General features: G+C 36.1%; 1 protein-coding gene across 7 annotated transcripts in view; it reads right to left on the bottom strand.

Moving 5' to 3' along the window:
- The window catches only part of STARD9 (StAR related lipid transfer domain containing 9), a 102,976-nt gene that overhangs the window by 28,966 nt on the left and 58,538 nt on the right, over window positions 1-15,472 (bottom strand). For 5 of the 7 annotated variants that reach the window (XM_021401261.1, XM_021401262.1, XM_021401264.1 and 2 more), the window contains exons 15-21: window positions 14,422-14,496; window positions 13,589-13,768; window positions 9,646-9,697; window positions 8,616-8,753; window positions 7,686-7,768; window positions 6,566-6,669; window positions 4,328-4,375 (exon numbers count right to left, since the gene is read on the bottom strand). In XM_021401261.1, coding sequence (XP_021256936.1) covers window positions 4,328-4,375; window positions 6,566-6,669; window positions 7,686-7,768; window positions 8,616-8,753; window positions 9,646-9,697; window positions 13,589-13,768; window positions 14,422-14,496 — 680 coding nt within the window. Of the gene's footprint in view, window positions 1-4,327; window positions 4,376-6,565; window positions 6,670-7,685; window positions 7,769-8,615; window positions 8,754-9,645; window positions 9,698-10,922; window positions 11,012-13,588; window positions 13,769-14,421; window positions 14,497-15,472 lie in introns of those variants that run through there. The other 2 variants (XM_021401263.1, XM_021401268.1) reach the window with 2 other exon arrangements.

Raw genomic sequence — 15,472 nt, 5'->3', positions numbered from 1 at the left:
TAAGGCTGAAAAGCAGAGTTGTTAACAAAACAGCAGACAAAGAATTCTTGTTCTGCATCTACTTAATAAAACTAGATAAAATTTCTTTTAGAAAAGTATGTTCTAAGACTTCAAAAAATGCTTGCAGAGGTAGTTAAGTAACATCTGCTTACAGCTGGGAGAGGGTAACAAGCTCATACTTTCCAACAATGCTGAAACCAACTCCCAGTCATATATTATAATGAGTTGGGGAATAAGCAATGCAAACAATGGACACAGAAGTGTGGTGTTTGCTGTTCTCAGCAGCACCAGCATATTCCCTCATGGATATGTTAATAGCTTTTTGCTGATCTAACGTGAAACTGTAAGATCTTTTCCAACAGGCACATGTGTTAGCACATAAAGCAGAACACAATGCAGGCCAAACAAATGCTATTGCTGACAGCTCCACACTATGACTACACCCCATAAGGGCAAAGAGTACACAGGCATAGCCATACTTCCCTTTAAATCTTGAAAAAGAAACACATCACAGCAACCATTATGGAATAATTGCTGCCTTGTTTTGGTGAGGTAGCTAATAGGTACAATTCTCTCTGTAAAATTAAAGTTTCTGTAATAAAAGGTAGGCTGATTGTCTCACAGCTGCTGAGGCTATGTATACAAATTGCAGTTCTGCTGCTCTTTCGCTGCCTCTTTCCCTCATCTCCTATCTCCTAATTTTTAACAGTACAAAACAAAAGCCAGGCAGGGTGGTAAGGACAGCTCCGAATGCAGAGATTGAACATCAAACAGCTTTTTACAAAGTTGCTTTTTAGAAATGGTTTTCTCAAGCAAGAGAAAAAGATAATAAAATTCATGCACAGACACTTACATAACCCGGGTATTATGGCAGAAGAGGGAATGCTTTTCTTCTGCTTGTGAGATACTGACCATGAGAGAAAAATGACTGGCTAGTTTGGGTTGGAGATACAAATCTGTCTCTCAGAAACTGGTGGTACCAAGACCATGGATTGAGAATGCTCCCTTTCTGCCATTGAATACGCTATGTCATGTCAACACATCCTTGCCAGTTTGTAGAAATAATACCACAAATTAAACTCAAAAATGTGATGACAATGGCCCCAAAACAAAATAATAGATTCACGCCCACTTAGGGGCTAAATCACCCAGTGGATGATTTTAAAAAGAGTTTTTGTAACAGATATTTGAGTGGCTAAAATAAAAACAAATATAAGTTAAATTAATATAAGAATATAACATTCTGAAATAGACACAAATCAGTCATTTCTTTAATCTAAAATATCTTAACTAATATACACAACTAAATATATACTATTAAATATGGACTTTGAAATTCAGGAATCCTATGAAACAGCAATCAAGCACAGATAAATTTCTGCTATGGCTTGTATTCCTTCCTCCCCACAGCAACCTTCCCTCAGTTTAGCTCTAGCAGGAAAGAGTATAACCCCAGGATAAACATAAGACAAACATTTTCATTTTTGTTGATATCAAGACATATGTAACATAAAATCCTCATTTCACAGGACTTGTATACTCTGACATATAGCATCAAAAAAATGCAACACTGCATAAAATTTCATAAAAGCATGCATATTTCTAGGTATACCAAATGCATCAAGAAGTGTCAACAGTTACCCCTCCCTCCAAGTAAACCTTTAAAAACAGCAATTAAAATTACAACAGAAAGACAAAAATCTTAAGATAAGGATAACAAATTACTGTGAAAATCTTCATATTATACCCATATTGCCGGATTGTTTTTCCATCTCATTTTTCTCTCCACAAAGTTTGCATGACGCATGCTAAATGAACCATCCGTAAATCCACATTTTTTCCAGCCTGTTTTGTCGTCAGCTCTCTGAGATCCTATTCTGCAATTCTCCTCCCCTCTTCCCCAAACACTTCTACTGCTGTTGCAGAGGCTGGCGGCTCCTACAGCATAATGCAGCTTTCAGTAACTATGGCAGCAATAGCTCTGTGCTGAGGCAGAATGCTTTCTGCAACAAAATCTTAAGGCTCAGCTGGAGAAACTCAAGTGAAAAAAAAAAGAAAAAGCAAGGAATACTTGCTAAAAGCTGAGATTTGCCATTTTCCTAGAGAAAACATCAGTCAAGTTAGCATGCCCATCCTTCCGTCTGCCTGATGTTCAAGTCTTTTTTTCTTTTACTAATGATTTTTTCCAGAGGAAGAAGAGTTAATAATAAAGCAGACAAAAAAGATGTTGGCAAGGCATTTTGCACATTTGCAAATCCCAGCGCTGCGAGCAATCACAAGTCAGGGTTACAGCCTATCCTCTGATACACATTCCCCCGTTGCTCTATCCTCCTCCCTCCACACGTGTCCAATCCGGGGCCCTTCCCGCAGGGTCTCAGCATCACACAGTAGCAAGCATCACGCACCTGCATGGGACTGGCAAAGACCATGTACATTTGCTTCTGCCTAGCACTGGGGCTCAGACCTCTCCCCCCTCCTCCCTAATGCAAAGGGAAGCATGATGATGGAGCTCTGAGCAATGCTGCTCACACAATTTAAAGCAGAAGCTGGGGGGTGAGGAGCAGGAGATGGAAATGAGAGATCAGTAACAACTGCCAGCAGAGTCAGAAATCTTTAGGGACATTTAGAAATATAGACAGAGGAATCTCCTCTAAGAAAAATCACCATCAGATGAAATATCACTCAGATTTTTGGTTAGCAGGTTTGCTTACAGGTTTTTTTTTGTTTCATTTTTTAGCTCTCCCACAAAGAAACTTCTTTTTTCTTCGCTTAACCCCCAAAGCGACAGAAAGGTAATGACTTAGTTAAGGCAATCCTTTAAATATACTTCTAAAACACACCTGTCTTTGGCAAGGAGTCACAGGCACAAGACAGAGACACACTCCATTAAAGCTCACTGCTGCACTGCTAAATTCCAATTCAGCTGTAACTACATTCTATCACAGATTTTCCCATTATGATTTCTGTTATATATAGAGTCAGTTATTTTGCTGCAAGTTGTGGAGCTGCTGCAACTGACACAGTGAATTTCTTTGTGAAATATTTGAGAGATCTTGTAAGGGTTCCAAAAGACTTCTTTAACTTGTATTTGTAGAGCACTTGGAAATTCTCAAGTGTAAGCTGTTAGTAAGAACACAGACTATTTTTTTTTTTACAAATACTAGGAGGACAATTTAAATGTACCACAATAGCATAAAAATTCTCCTCTGTTCCCCAGTATCAGATGCCTTATTTAGCGATACTCTCTCCTGTCCTGCTTAGTAGAAATTTCCATTCTTATGTTTTGTTTTTGTCTTGCATTTTCAGGAAAAGACGTTTTCCAAGCAGCTACTACTCTGCATATACTGCTGTATTGCTGGACTCTAATGAGATAACTCCTGTGCTTTTTTCTTTTTCTTTTTTTTTTAATTCAGACCAGCAGGAGAATTAGAGTTTATGCTTATATGCAGTATGGGATTAAGGCAACAGCAGGAGCAAGAACTTCATTATCTACTTGTATGTGGTGATGCTGTTATATGATCATTGTTGTCAGCCACAAACTTTCCATCCAGTGAGTATCAAAAATGTGAAGAGCAAGGGCTCTTCTGAGTAGGGTATATGAGCAAGCAGCCAAGTAACAAGTACAATGAATCCTATCCATTTCCAAGGAAAGTTTCATGCTTAAAGTTTTAATATTGAGGTTTAACAGTAAAAATTTGTTCTCTCTCATTTTTCAAAATATTTTAATATACATTTAGAGCTTGAACTGGTAATTCAACCCAATGAAAAAGATAAGAAAAATAATGTAATATTACTGGCAGCACAGGAGATGAGATTATAAGTAATGATTATAATAAAATATATGTTCATGTGTCCTGAAATAAAAATTCCAGAAGAAAGCAAAATACCATCTGTTGCTGATTAAAGACTTCTGAATGCATGGAAGCCCAACAATTTCAGGATGATTTTTTTGTAAAATTGCCATGCCGTTTTGCATGAATTGACCATGTTCTATGCTAGGACTTCTTTTTTAGACTCTTCCATAAAGCCATATTCTTATCATCAGTAGAGAAACAAATTCGTCTAAAGATTTCTTGATATACTAACGAGTATTTACAGTGCCTACTACTGACACCAAATTTACTGTAAATCCCACTGCAGCTATGGTTTTAAAATGCAGGCTGCATGCTTATAATTCAACTGCAAGTAAAGATTATTGTTTTGACATGAGAAAGTCAAATTCAAGCTTAGAGTCTAGTTTACTTCTTCTGGAGGAAATCAGTGTAGAATAAGAGAAAGGCAAAGTTAGAGGGACCAAAATATTCAGCATGATTTTGACGTATCTTACCTTATTTTGGGAGAATATTTGTTTTCTTTACAGTTTGTACATTTTTTACTGTAAACGTAAAAATAGGAAATTACAAAGATGTTCAAACATAAGGCAAGAAAGCTTCACTGAATACTATTAAACACAGAGATGATGTTATAATTTTGAGTAGAAGAATTATCTAAGATGCAGACTGGTAGCAGCCGGGAAAGCATATATGAACTATTAAGAGTGTGTGTGTGTCTTTGAAATATACATACAGCTTACCCCATTCTTTTATTTTTCCTCTAAGTACCTCTCTGACTGAGATAAGACACTAGGCTAAGTGGATTTTTTTTTTTACTGCTTCAGCAAATAAGCACTTTGTGTAGTCCATTCACTGCCATATTACTGTTTATAAAGCACCTCATATTTTTAGTACTTGACATTGACTTTGCAAAGGCTAGACATTTTAAGCGACCTCTTATCTCACTTTATTCTCATACTTTAGATCCTAGGTTGTATTTCTTGGTCATAACTCCCTCAATGAGCACAACTCCTCGTCCAGACAGAAAGACAGGCTTGCGTATTATTTTAAGGGAAGACCAAGTGCATCAATTCAGCTTGCCTTTGCCAAAAAAATGTTACTCAAGGCAAGAAAAAGATCACTGGATTATGTCAAGTGAAAGAAAACTAATTTAGACATAGTCTATAGCTTATTTCTCCAACAGATGAACATTCATAAAAGTCACGTGAAAGCAATACAGTAATATTTCTCATTTTCGGTGAAGTAATCATCTGAAACTCTCAGGGTAAGTCTTAGGGTAATGTTATATTATATCATATGTGTAGCCCTGTCCAAATGTTTGGAAATCCAATCAACACAAAGGAACCAGTTACTTGAACAGTCTGAAAAAAAGAATCAGAAACATTCTTCAGTCTTGTCAGGTTAAAAAGGGCAAAACCAAGTGCAATGCTGTGCTAAACCGTTTAAAACGCTTTCAGATTTCTGCATGTTTTTCTAGGAGCTAGGTTTACAACAAATGCTCCACTGCTGATGTTGAAACCCATGTAATGATCAACTTGGTATCAACTTCTGAGATAACCAGAAAAGCTATTATTCTTAAATTGTTTTTTAAATTTAACTAAATAAAGAAAAAAATATCCAATACTATTTTGTATAGAAAAGTACCACTGCAGCAAATTAAAAAAAAAAAGTGCAGAGATTAGGTAAGTTAAAGAGAGCACACAGAAACACACTACCCAAGGTGGAAAGCAAGCCACTTGAATAGAAGGATGAAGAGATGTTCAAAACAGGGAAAACATTTTATGCTCATAAAAACAAGATGAGATACTTCCCCAGAAAAAGATAAGATTCCCAGTATGTAACCACACAAAAACACTCTAGCCAGAAGCAAAACTATCAACAGATATGAATGAGAAGATGGCTGTTTCTTGCCTTTGACAGGTCAATTGAATGTGCCAGGCTGAGAGGAATTAAAAAAGAAAAAAGAACCCAATTACATTTAGTTCTCCTATACTCTGTTAATATTATACACCAAAACACAGGAGGTATCATAATTCACTTCCCTGATACAACTGATAGATATTAACCACTGTCTTTATCACACCAATACTTTCCTCTTTCCAAAAGCCTCTCTCATGAAAAGCATACACTAGATGTTGTGAATACGAGCAGCTCTTCAACACTGTGTAAGCAGTCTATGCCTTATTTACTGCTCAGTTAAAAAAGAAAAAAATCTCAATGGCCCACTGAGATGAAGGGATTGATAAGGACTTGAACTACAGGGAATGTATGATCAAACAAATCTTACTTTCAAAACAAATTAGCAGGGACACTGAATTGATAAGTGCATTGGCTAAATCCCGATTCATACTGAGAAAAGTCCATTCTGTGCACTGAAGTAAGAATATTGCAAAAATTATAGATTAGCTTGTAAATAAACAAACATAATACACATGTGCAAGTGAACAGAATTAAGACTGCGTGACAGTCTCAGCCAAGGCATTTTCTTGATTGCACATTAATATTCATTGAGTATCAATCAATAAATCTCGAAGTTTACTGGTTGAATATCCTAACATTTTTAAATTGGTAAATTAGCTTATGCATTTTCCTGGACACTTTTATTTGGTTCTGACCAGCTGAAAATATGATAGGACTTACTCTATATACAACTCAGTTATATGTGAACGAAGTCCTTGTTTCTGACATTATCCCACAGGAGAAATAGTTTTGTTTTATATTTTTAAACTTACTTTTCAAGAGAAGAGAGGATATAATGAGGTGAATGAGTGTGACTTCCATCCAAGTTGAGCCAGTCCAAAGCTCCACAGCTCAAAACAGGTGGGACATCATTAATCTAAGCATACAAGATCAGAAAGAAAAATCGTCACAGCAATCCAGGAAGTTCCAGTGTATCAGTAATACTGTTGCTGCTAACTGCTGCATGCCATGCTGTATAATATGCAGGATATGCATAATAGTATCTCCCAAGTGAGCTTACAGTCACACTTACAGTTCTGCTTAGACTTCAGTAATCTGTAAAATTGTTAAGAATTTGTTACTGAGTACACCCATTCTTGCAGCTCTAATGTAGTGCATGTTGTATTAATCAAGAAATAAAGGATGAAAACAAATTGAAGTTAAGCCATTTATCTCAGCCACAGAAGTGGGTACAAAAGGACTGTGGAGTAGAGAGTACAAAATGTCAGTATGTAAAATACTGTTTTAAAAGGAAGTTTATTGCCAGTATCATTAATATGATTACGTACTAAATCAGAAACTTTACTTTTTTTCTTTTGGGGGAGGGGGAAATATTTAAATAGCTGAGCAAATAGTATCCTGCAGCAGTTAGTTCTTGTGATTACCATATCAATAAATATTTTATCTACTTCCAATGTACATAACAATTAAAAGTCTTCAGGCCTAACAACACTCAAGCACTTAATCCTGAAAATTTTCTATTTCTGTTAGTACATCTAATTAAGGATGGTGAAAAGACAGCATATAGAGAGTAATTCAGAAAACTATCAAAAGTGGAAAGACTCTTAATTGGCCTCTTCACAGCAGTCTTCTGCCTTTAGGATTCATTCCCACTGTAGTCATGACTAGAAATAGGAAACACTAAATTATTCAAGGGACCTGCACCTTCATTTGCTAAGTGCATCTGAAAGAAGAAATAGTGTCCTCCAAAAAAAGGTTTATTGTCACTACAGGCCATTAGGTGCAGGAAATGAAGTCAGTGAACATGATGATGTTAAGAAATACTACCTTCATCAGGCACCCTTTTTAGATAGAAAAGAATAAGGAGAATCAGTAAGCATCAGGAAATCAGTGAAGAACTAGAAAAGAAAAATGCAGATCCTTAGAACTTACTGATCTTCTTTGCCTTAAGATAGCAGCTTCCGCAGGGTGATTGAATCTAAACTTATGAGACTTGCCCAGGACAACAAGGGCCCCTGTAAACAAAAATGAATTTGAAACCTACATAGACATAATACAACAAACAGTTGGTGCCTTGAATATACAGGTTTCCAAACTACTGTGTAAAGACTACTGCATATTTGAAGTACTATAAAATATTTCGTTAAAAAAAATATTCTGACCAACAACATTCTGACAGTCACAGAACAGAGAACTATTTTCAATCTGCCACTATGGAACAGCACAGTTACCATTCTGTAGTGATGGCATAGGGTCCTCTGCAAATCCAATGTAGCATTAAATTCCCCGTTCCCATACTAAATACCAGCATGAATTAATATCAAAAATCTAAGAAATGCATTACCAGAAACTTGTTTTTATGCAATCCAAGTTACCAGTAACAGGATTTTTTTTTTTTAAACACAGTCTAAAAACACGGTAGCCCAATACATTTCAGCTTAACTTAGTCATCATAGCCTATGACTCAATGGCTAATATCCTTTACCTGTACACACCATGAATAAACTGAAGGTCATTTCAACCATATTTCATAATCAAAAGTGGTCTGCTGGCTTGAAGCCAGTCTCCACTACTTTCCACAACACTGACTCTGACTAGAGGTCTTCACTTCTCAGAAGGCTACAAACTACTGCTGCCAAACATTATCTTAATATTGTCACCTGTGTCTTTATTTTACTTCCTGTAGGTAGTTCATTTACTTGCCCCAGTCTGGAAGCTCTAGCCATCAAACCCTGCAGTGCTAGACAGCAGTAGATTGAAAAATGTATTTCTTAGATCTGCATGAGCTTCATAAATCCTTGTCTCTAAACTCCTGAGATAGGTTGGTTGTAACGGACAACTCACAGAAAAAGCAAGCCTTACCTTGTGACAGACGGCATGATCCTGTGACTTCGCATCCATTCACAGAGCAGTATGCACCCTTAACTGGTCGTAGAGTCACGATCCCACAGTTGTTGTCTATCATACAATGGTCTTTTTCAATCCACCGCCCCTGTAAAACTAGAATGTATATCTGATTTTATTTCATCTGTTCAAGGGATCAGGTACCCTGTATTTTCCTCAGGATTGAAGCACCACACAGTTTTACTCTATGACTGCATACTTCATACTCAAAGAACTGTCTCACTTGCAGAACAAGGACAGCAAATTGCCATCTTTGATTGTGAGCCCAATACCAAACCACAAAATAAATAAATAAATAAATAAATTGAAAACTGTGAGAATTCTCTTTCAAAATATTTCCAGTTCTGGAAAACTGTAAGTTGCTTTCTCATTTGCAAGCTGGTGTGCAAATTCTTCTTAATGCTATTACAGCATTTACTGGTTATGATCTTACTAATCCATTAAAAGAACGTTTTCAAACAAACAAGCTGAAATTCCAGAAAGTTTCCTATATCTGTATAAAGTTTCAATCTGTATCATTATTAGTGGATCTTGAGATTCTGACTGTTAAAATAAAGAGCTAATGAAACAAAAAAAAATATTCTGAGTAATTTCGATTTTCTATCTAAAACACATTCAAAATGTTTTTCAACTCTCCTAGGACAGAGTATCCTGATCACCTGTGCTAGTAATCTAAGACAGGACATAGTAAGATTTGGATGTTGGACGGAGATATTTCTGAACTCTAACACCGTCTTTAACAAGCATGAAGAAATTTTTAAAGAGATCTCAATCACTTTCATTAACTTTCTGACTTCTTACACAGTAACAAAAAAAAAAAATAGCTGAAATATTTTAGCTGACTTACATAATTATTCTTTTCTGCTTACCTTCTTCTATAAGGAGAACTGACAAACAGAAACATACGCTAGCTATTACAAGGGCAAATGTAAGCCTCTTGCTTCAACCTGAACATATGATAAAATAATTTGTTATATGATTCTCTTACCAATGTCTTGATCTTGGTCTGAATCACTCCTTCCAATTTTGGTTGTTCCTTCCTAAAATGAGAAAACAACTAATATAGTAAGTCAGTTACCAAGTGTGAATTCTATATAAGGATTTAAAAAGCTTTAGTACAGAATCATAGCAAATATTTGAAAAAACTAACCTCTGAATGCTGGATTATTTTGATCAAACTGTGGATACTACTTTGCTATAGAGATGCAACTACTTCTTACCCTGCAGCTATGTCAGCTTCTATTATGACTCCAGTAGATGGTGTAACCCTCAGTACATGATACTTGGATTGTGCTGAACATGAATATTTTGAACATGAACACGTTCTGACACTTTCAACTTTTATAGTGAGTTGTATTTTACACAAATGAGATTATTTTATTACAATTAAATACTCATATATGAAGAAAGAAGTCACAAAATGATTATTCAATTAACCAGGTCTTCTTAGGTTTCACAATAAAAATAAAAAAAATACAAGTAACTGAATTTCAGTTTTAGAAAGGAACTACATGTCAGAGACTATGAATTCTTCAAAGTAACCACTAATGGAGAACTTCCAAAACATAAATGACATTTATAAAAAAGTCTTCTTGTTAATTAAGATATGTGAATATGTTCCCGAACATATAAAAGAAAAGAGCTGCCCAGGAACAAAAGTCTCAAGAACCAGCAGATCAAAACCATATTATCAGCCAATGATGAAAGAAAGACAAATTTTATGTTTCAGTTCAAATACCAGTAAAGCCATGTCATTTAATTGTTACTATGAGAACAAACTACCAGTAAAGGCAACAAATTTAACACTTGCCCGGTATATTCCATTACTGATTTCTATATTTTTTCTTAGGAAAACAAAGCAAGACCACTTTCCAGACCTGAAGGGACACTATGCTTGATGATTATAAACTGACTACTGTACGCATTCTGAAACAACTCTCAACAAGTCATTTTTAAATTAACCATGGTCATTAAGCTACTTGATTTCCGTATTCCCATGAGAATAAATTGAATATGGCTTCTGCTCCAAACACATTATAGCCTAGATTTAAAGCTGAAGCAAGAAGTAATAACTGGAAACCTCAAAACTGGAAAAGGGAGGTTGTGCATTACTGTAAGATGATACAATTATGGGTAATTACAGATAAATAAATCATACTGATTTCTTGTATTTGAATTCAAGAGAACAATTACCTCTCAGTTCCTCACATAGCTTGGATCTCTGAACAGTGAGGAATTGAACATACAAATCTCTCTGCTACAAACCTTGCTGAGACCTCCATCCTTGCTGGAGAGGCTGACAGCTAGATTATGACCAGTTTCCCTCCTTTGGAGTAACTACATGTCATCTTAACATTCAGTGGACTCAACCACCAAATAGCCACCTGTAGAAAACATTATAATGCATTTGGCTTCTGACTTACCTCAAAAAACCAAGTGAATTAGCACCACATGATTTACACAAAGGGAAGTAAATAAACTACCAAATCAGCACTTCATCGATTATCTTACTAAGCAAAGAGATAGCTATTATCACACCAAATGAAACTTTTTTACAATATTTGAAATAACTTTATTGTAATACAGTTTAATTCTGCAAAGTATACAATGGCTGTATTGGCTTGTGAAATTTACAACAGTTAAATGCATCCCAATTAGTGGAGTGAATTTAGATGAGTTTAGGTACACCTGAAAACTGCAGCTGAGAGCAAGGATGCATATATCATGCAAGCAAACTAACTAAAGTTGAAGACAAAAGCGAACCAACTAGCCATAAACAAGACCTATTTCAAGTTTCTTCAGATGGTATTAACTGAGATAATAATTTAAATATTGAATCTCTTTCCTAATTTAGTATTGATTAGTCTACCTAAAAAAATAAATAAGTTGAAAGGCAGATGATTCATAATAAATGATTGCATAACTTCACCTCAACATACCAAGGTACATCTTCATATCAGTAAGTAACTTTATGTTGTTTTTCTCTTCTGGCAGTGTTTCCTGACTAAGGGTAGAATTCCCATTACAAATTAAAGAAGCATAATGAGGGAGATTACTTCCTCCCTTCAGTTTTGGGAGTACTCCAACTTCCAGAAGTTTGTGGAAAATCTTCTAAAACAATAGAAACAAGTCCCATATTTTTAAGGTCATTTACTCTACAGAAAAAAAATACGTATTTTTGTTAATGAAAGCCAGAAAAAAGGAACGGAACCTAAGAAAGAAAGGTTCATTAAGCACCAGTACAGCTGATTAGTGGAATTAACACTATAGAATACAAGAAAATAAAAGAGTAACACAATGTCTGTTCCACATGATCTGAAGACTGACGCCATGATTTCCCTCAAGAAGTACAAAGTAAAGTTCTGTAATACATTGAAGTCCTTATATGTAAGGAACCACTAGTGTTTTACCTTCTCGCTGTTCGGATGAAGGTAATAGACACCAGAGTCTAAAAGACGCAAAGCACAAAGAAAAGAAAAGGCAGCATCTAGAAGCAAAGAAAGAGGGGACAAAGATGTTAGTCTGACAGAGACTCTGGCTAATGACTTCAGAAGATGACCCTTCAAACTAGGCTTATCTATCAAAATTAAAACCTTTAAATTACTTTAGATGTTGTAAAAATTATGATGTGAAAATATCTACTGTTTCCAAACTGCACATAATGGAAAAACATTTAAGCGATAGCAGTTACTTTGAATAAACATTTAATGTTAATGTAGGATGTAGTAAAGCTTAAGCATGTTGATCAATGCTGGCTGTTATTACTTGCTCCTTAGTTATTATCTGGCACGATTCCTTTGTGCTGGCATGAGAAAAACCAGAAAGGTTTGTTTTTCAACATAATAAAAAGTTGTATTATTTCTGTTTCGAACATTTGTTGCTGGTTTTTAAGGGGAAAAAATACAGTGTCCCCAAACTATTTCAAGTAGCACAGAACCTAGCTTTGGATTAAGTTATTTTATTACCAGACAGGTACATGACAAGATCAATTTCACAAGTCAACCATATCTAACGCCCCTTTTTTTTTTTGCTAATGAGCACACCTGTGAATATGTGCTCATCCACCTTTTTTTTTTTTTTTTTTTATGTTAAGCAGCAGCAATGTTTTGGCAACTTCTGTTCATTTATACAACTTCAAAAAACTAAAGCCCAGCTCAGAATTTAGTCCTGACAAAAAAAATACTCTGAAACTATTTGACCAAGCCACTCACATCTTATGTCACAACCTAGAGGAACATGTATGTGATGCTATGAAAGATTATTGGTTAAAAAAAAAAAAAAAATCTCTTCTAAGAGCAGCTACACAGAAAAGCAGATTCTATGCAGACAGGATTTCCACCTGACCCTGGAAAATAACTAGTCAAATAGAATCACGATTAATTTGCATTCAAGCTACACATGCGGAATCTACTTCATGAAAACAGCAACAGCAATAAACAGCAGTCATTGCCAAATTGGTCCTGTCAAAGCTTATTTTTATACTTGATCTACAATTATACAAATATTCCAGTCTTGAGTATACAAGTATCTACTAAAATCTGGACCAGTAATTCTGGTATACTTTAAGCACCATCCTTTAACTTTAGAGAGATGCACACCTGTCTTCACGCTTTGCAGGGAAACTACTAATGCCTAATTTGGGTACTTCACTTTGCTTACCACATGTTATCGCATGCACATTATCATTTGGGATACATTTATAAAAGGTAAAGTTACTATTACATATATGAATTCTCCTCCACTTCCATTTTCACGTGTCCTTTTCTGCTGCTGCTTTCCTTTTATCTCAGTATTTGTTCTTTTTGCGGATTGTAGCCTTTATTTTTTGCTAACTTTTGTTGTAATGCCACTTTAGCCACTCTTCATTTTCCAAATAAAACATGCTTTTAAATACAAAGGAAAAACAAAACAAGGAAGGGGCAACATCTCACCCTGAGATGATACAGCACCACTCCTGTACTGAGGATATCATCATCCATCGCCATTAGATGAGGTAAATTGGAATCTATTGTTACTCCAGCTTTTTCTTTGTTGATGTCCACACTGTATTCTTCCATGATTGCTTTCCTGTCCATCCACTTACTTGTCCAGTCTTTGGTCAGTTGCTCAATCTTTGAGGAGAATAGGAGAGGAAATAGTTTTGTTTACTAAGTAGTTGAATTATTCTCATACATAAATGTTCTAATTGTAGAACATTTCTGTGGCAACAAAAATTGGGTAGGAAGTACTACCATCTATTGAAGTAGGTTAATACACTGAAAACTCATCCCCAAATTATTAGAAAGATACGTGATCATGAGAGTTACTTAATTTGCCTGTCCTGACAAGCTTGAGCAAATCTTAAAACCAGAGTCTCCAAAATCTATCCACACCTATGGTAAAAAAAATAATCTGTGTAGAAATTTGGTGACTGCACAATAAATTCCTTTAAATAAATTGGAGGAGTTTAATCTTAATCTTGGAAGACAAAAGATTTGTATAGTGAATTACTGTGATATACTTGGACAGTTTTCAAGTAAGAAACAGATTGTCCAGACCTACTAATATGCAGTGGACAGTATCCCATTAAGGACACAAGAGGCTTTCACCACAAATTGGTAGAGGACATGCAACATACACATTAAGAATTACTGTTTCCTGCATTTTCAGAGCAAACAAGAAAGGATTAATACAAAAACATTTTCATTGTTGCCTCAAAACAACGGCAGTGCTAACCCTCCCAGCCGTCTGGAATGGGAGAAGGTTACAGGTCGATCATACACACCTTCATCTCGTTCTGAAGAACCAGCTCAGTCAGATTTCCATCCCTGTCATCACTCCAAGAAGGACTGGAATTCCTCTGTTCAAACAACAATCACAGAGATCTAAGGGTTGGTTTCCTTGTTCACCATTGGCAAGCATGTTCTTTCAATCTCCAAGATTTCAAAGTGAATTCAGGAAAAAGGACAAAATATTCAGACATTCAATGATGCCTACTCCTCTATATCTATTGCATGCAAGTTTTGGGGGAGCGCAGACGAAAGAGCATTAACAGAGAAACTTCTCTGTAAATAACTCCTGTGGTTCCAGCATCTTTCAGGAAAATAGGTTCCCTATAACATGGAAAGCCAAGATGCTATTATTATTCTGTCATGGTTTTATGATTTTCGGTTATTCGTATTCCACATCATAACATCATGTAGTGGATGTACCTGGTTCTCAGAAGAGAAGGACTACTACATTCCCCACGGCACTTTGCTCCTCTGTTACCATTTTCCAGCCGGAGGGAAAAGATAAAAGCTCGCAGTATAAAAACTTGCAGATCATGAGACCTCGTCCCTTTTTCCGCCGTCTCTCGTCTTGGCAGCACCTCGCTTTCCAGCCGTCTTATCGTCGGTAGTAGAGTAAAGCCTACCTTGACTTTGGGACATTCTCTCTCTCTGTGTTGGATTTATCAGCTTAAATTGTAATTATATTGTATTATAGTGTGTTGTTTTGCATTCCGATATTTTATTTAGTAAATTAGTTTGTTTCTCCTCAGATTGTTGCCGCTGTTCTTTGCTCTCAGGGCCATCTCCCTACCCTTTTCCCCTTTCCCCTTTTCCCGGGACGTGGGCCCTTGGGTCCCCCATCCCCTTTGTCACGGAATCGGGCCTAACGCCCGTAAACCGTTGACATATTCCAAAGACAAAGAAAGCCAGCTGTATTGGTATGGCTCAGAGACTCACACCTTCTTTTGGGGGACAGAGTACACAGGCAGGCTGAAGCCTCCAAACTGCTGTTGAGGTTTACAAGTTAATGTTTTTGGGAAAAAGGATTATAATTAATGTTCAAGG

Source organism: Numida meleagris, chromosome 6 (genome assembly GCF_002078875.1).
Source record: "Numida meleagris isolate 19003 breed g44 Domestic line chromosome 6, NumMel1.0, whole genome shotgun sequence".
Lineage (NCBI taxonomy): Eukaryota > Metazoa > Chordata > Aves > Galliformes > Numididae > Numida > Numida meleagris.
Note: the sequence above shows the minus strand (reverse complement) of the source record. Positions and strands in the feature narration are given on the sequence as shown.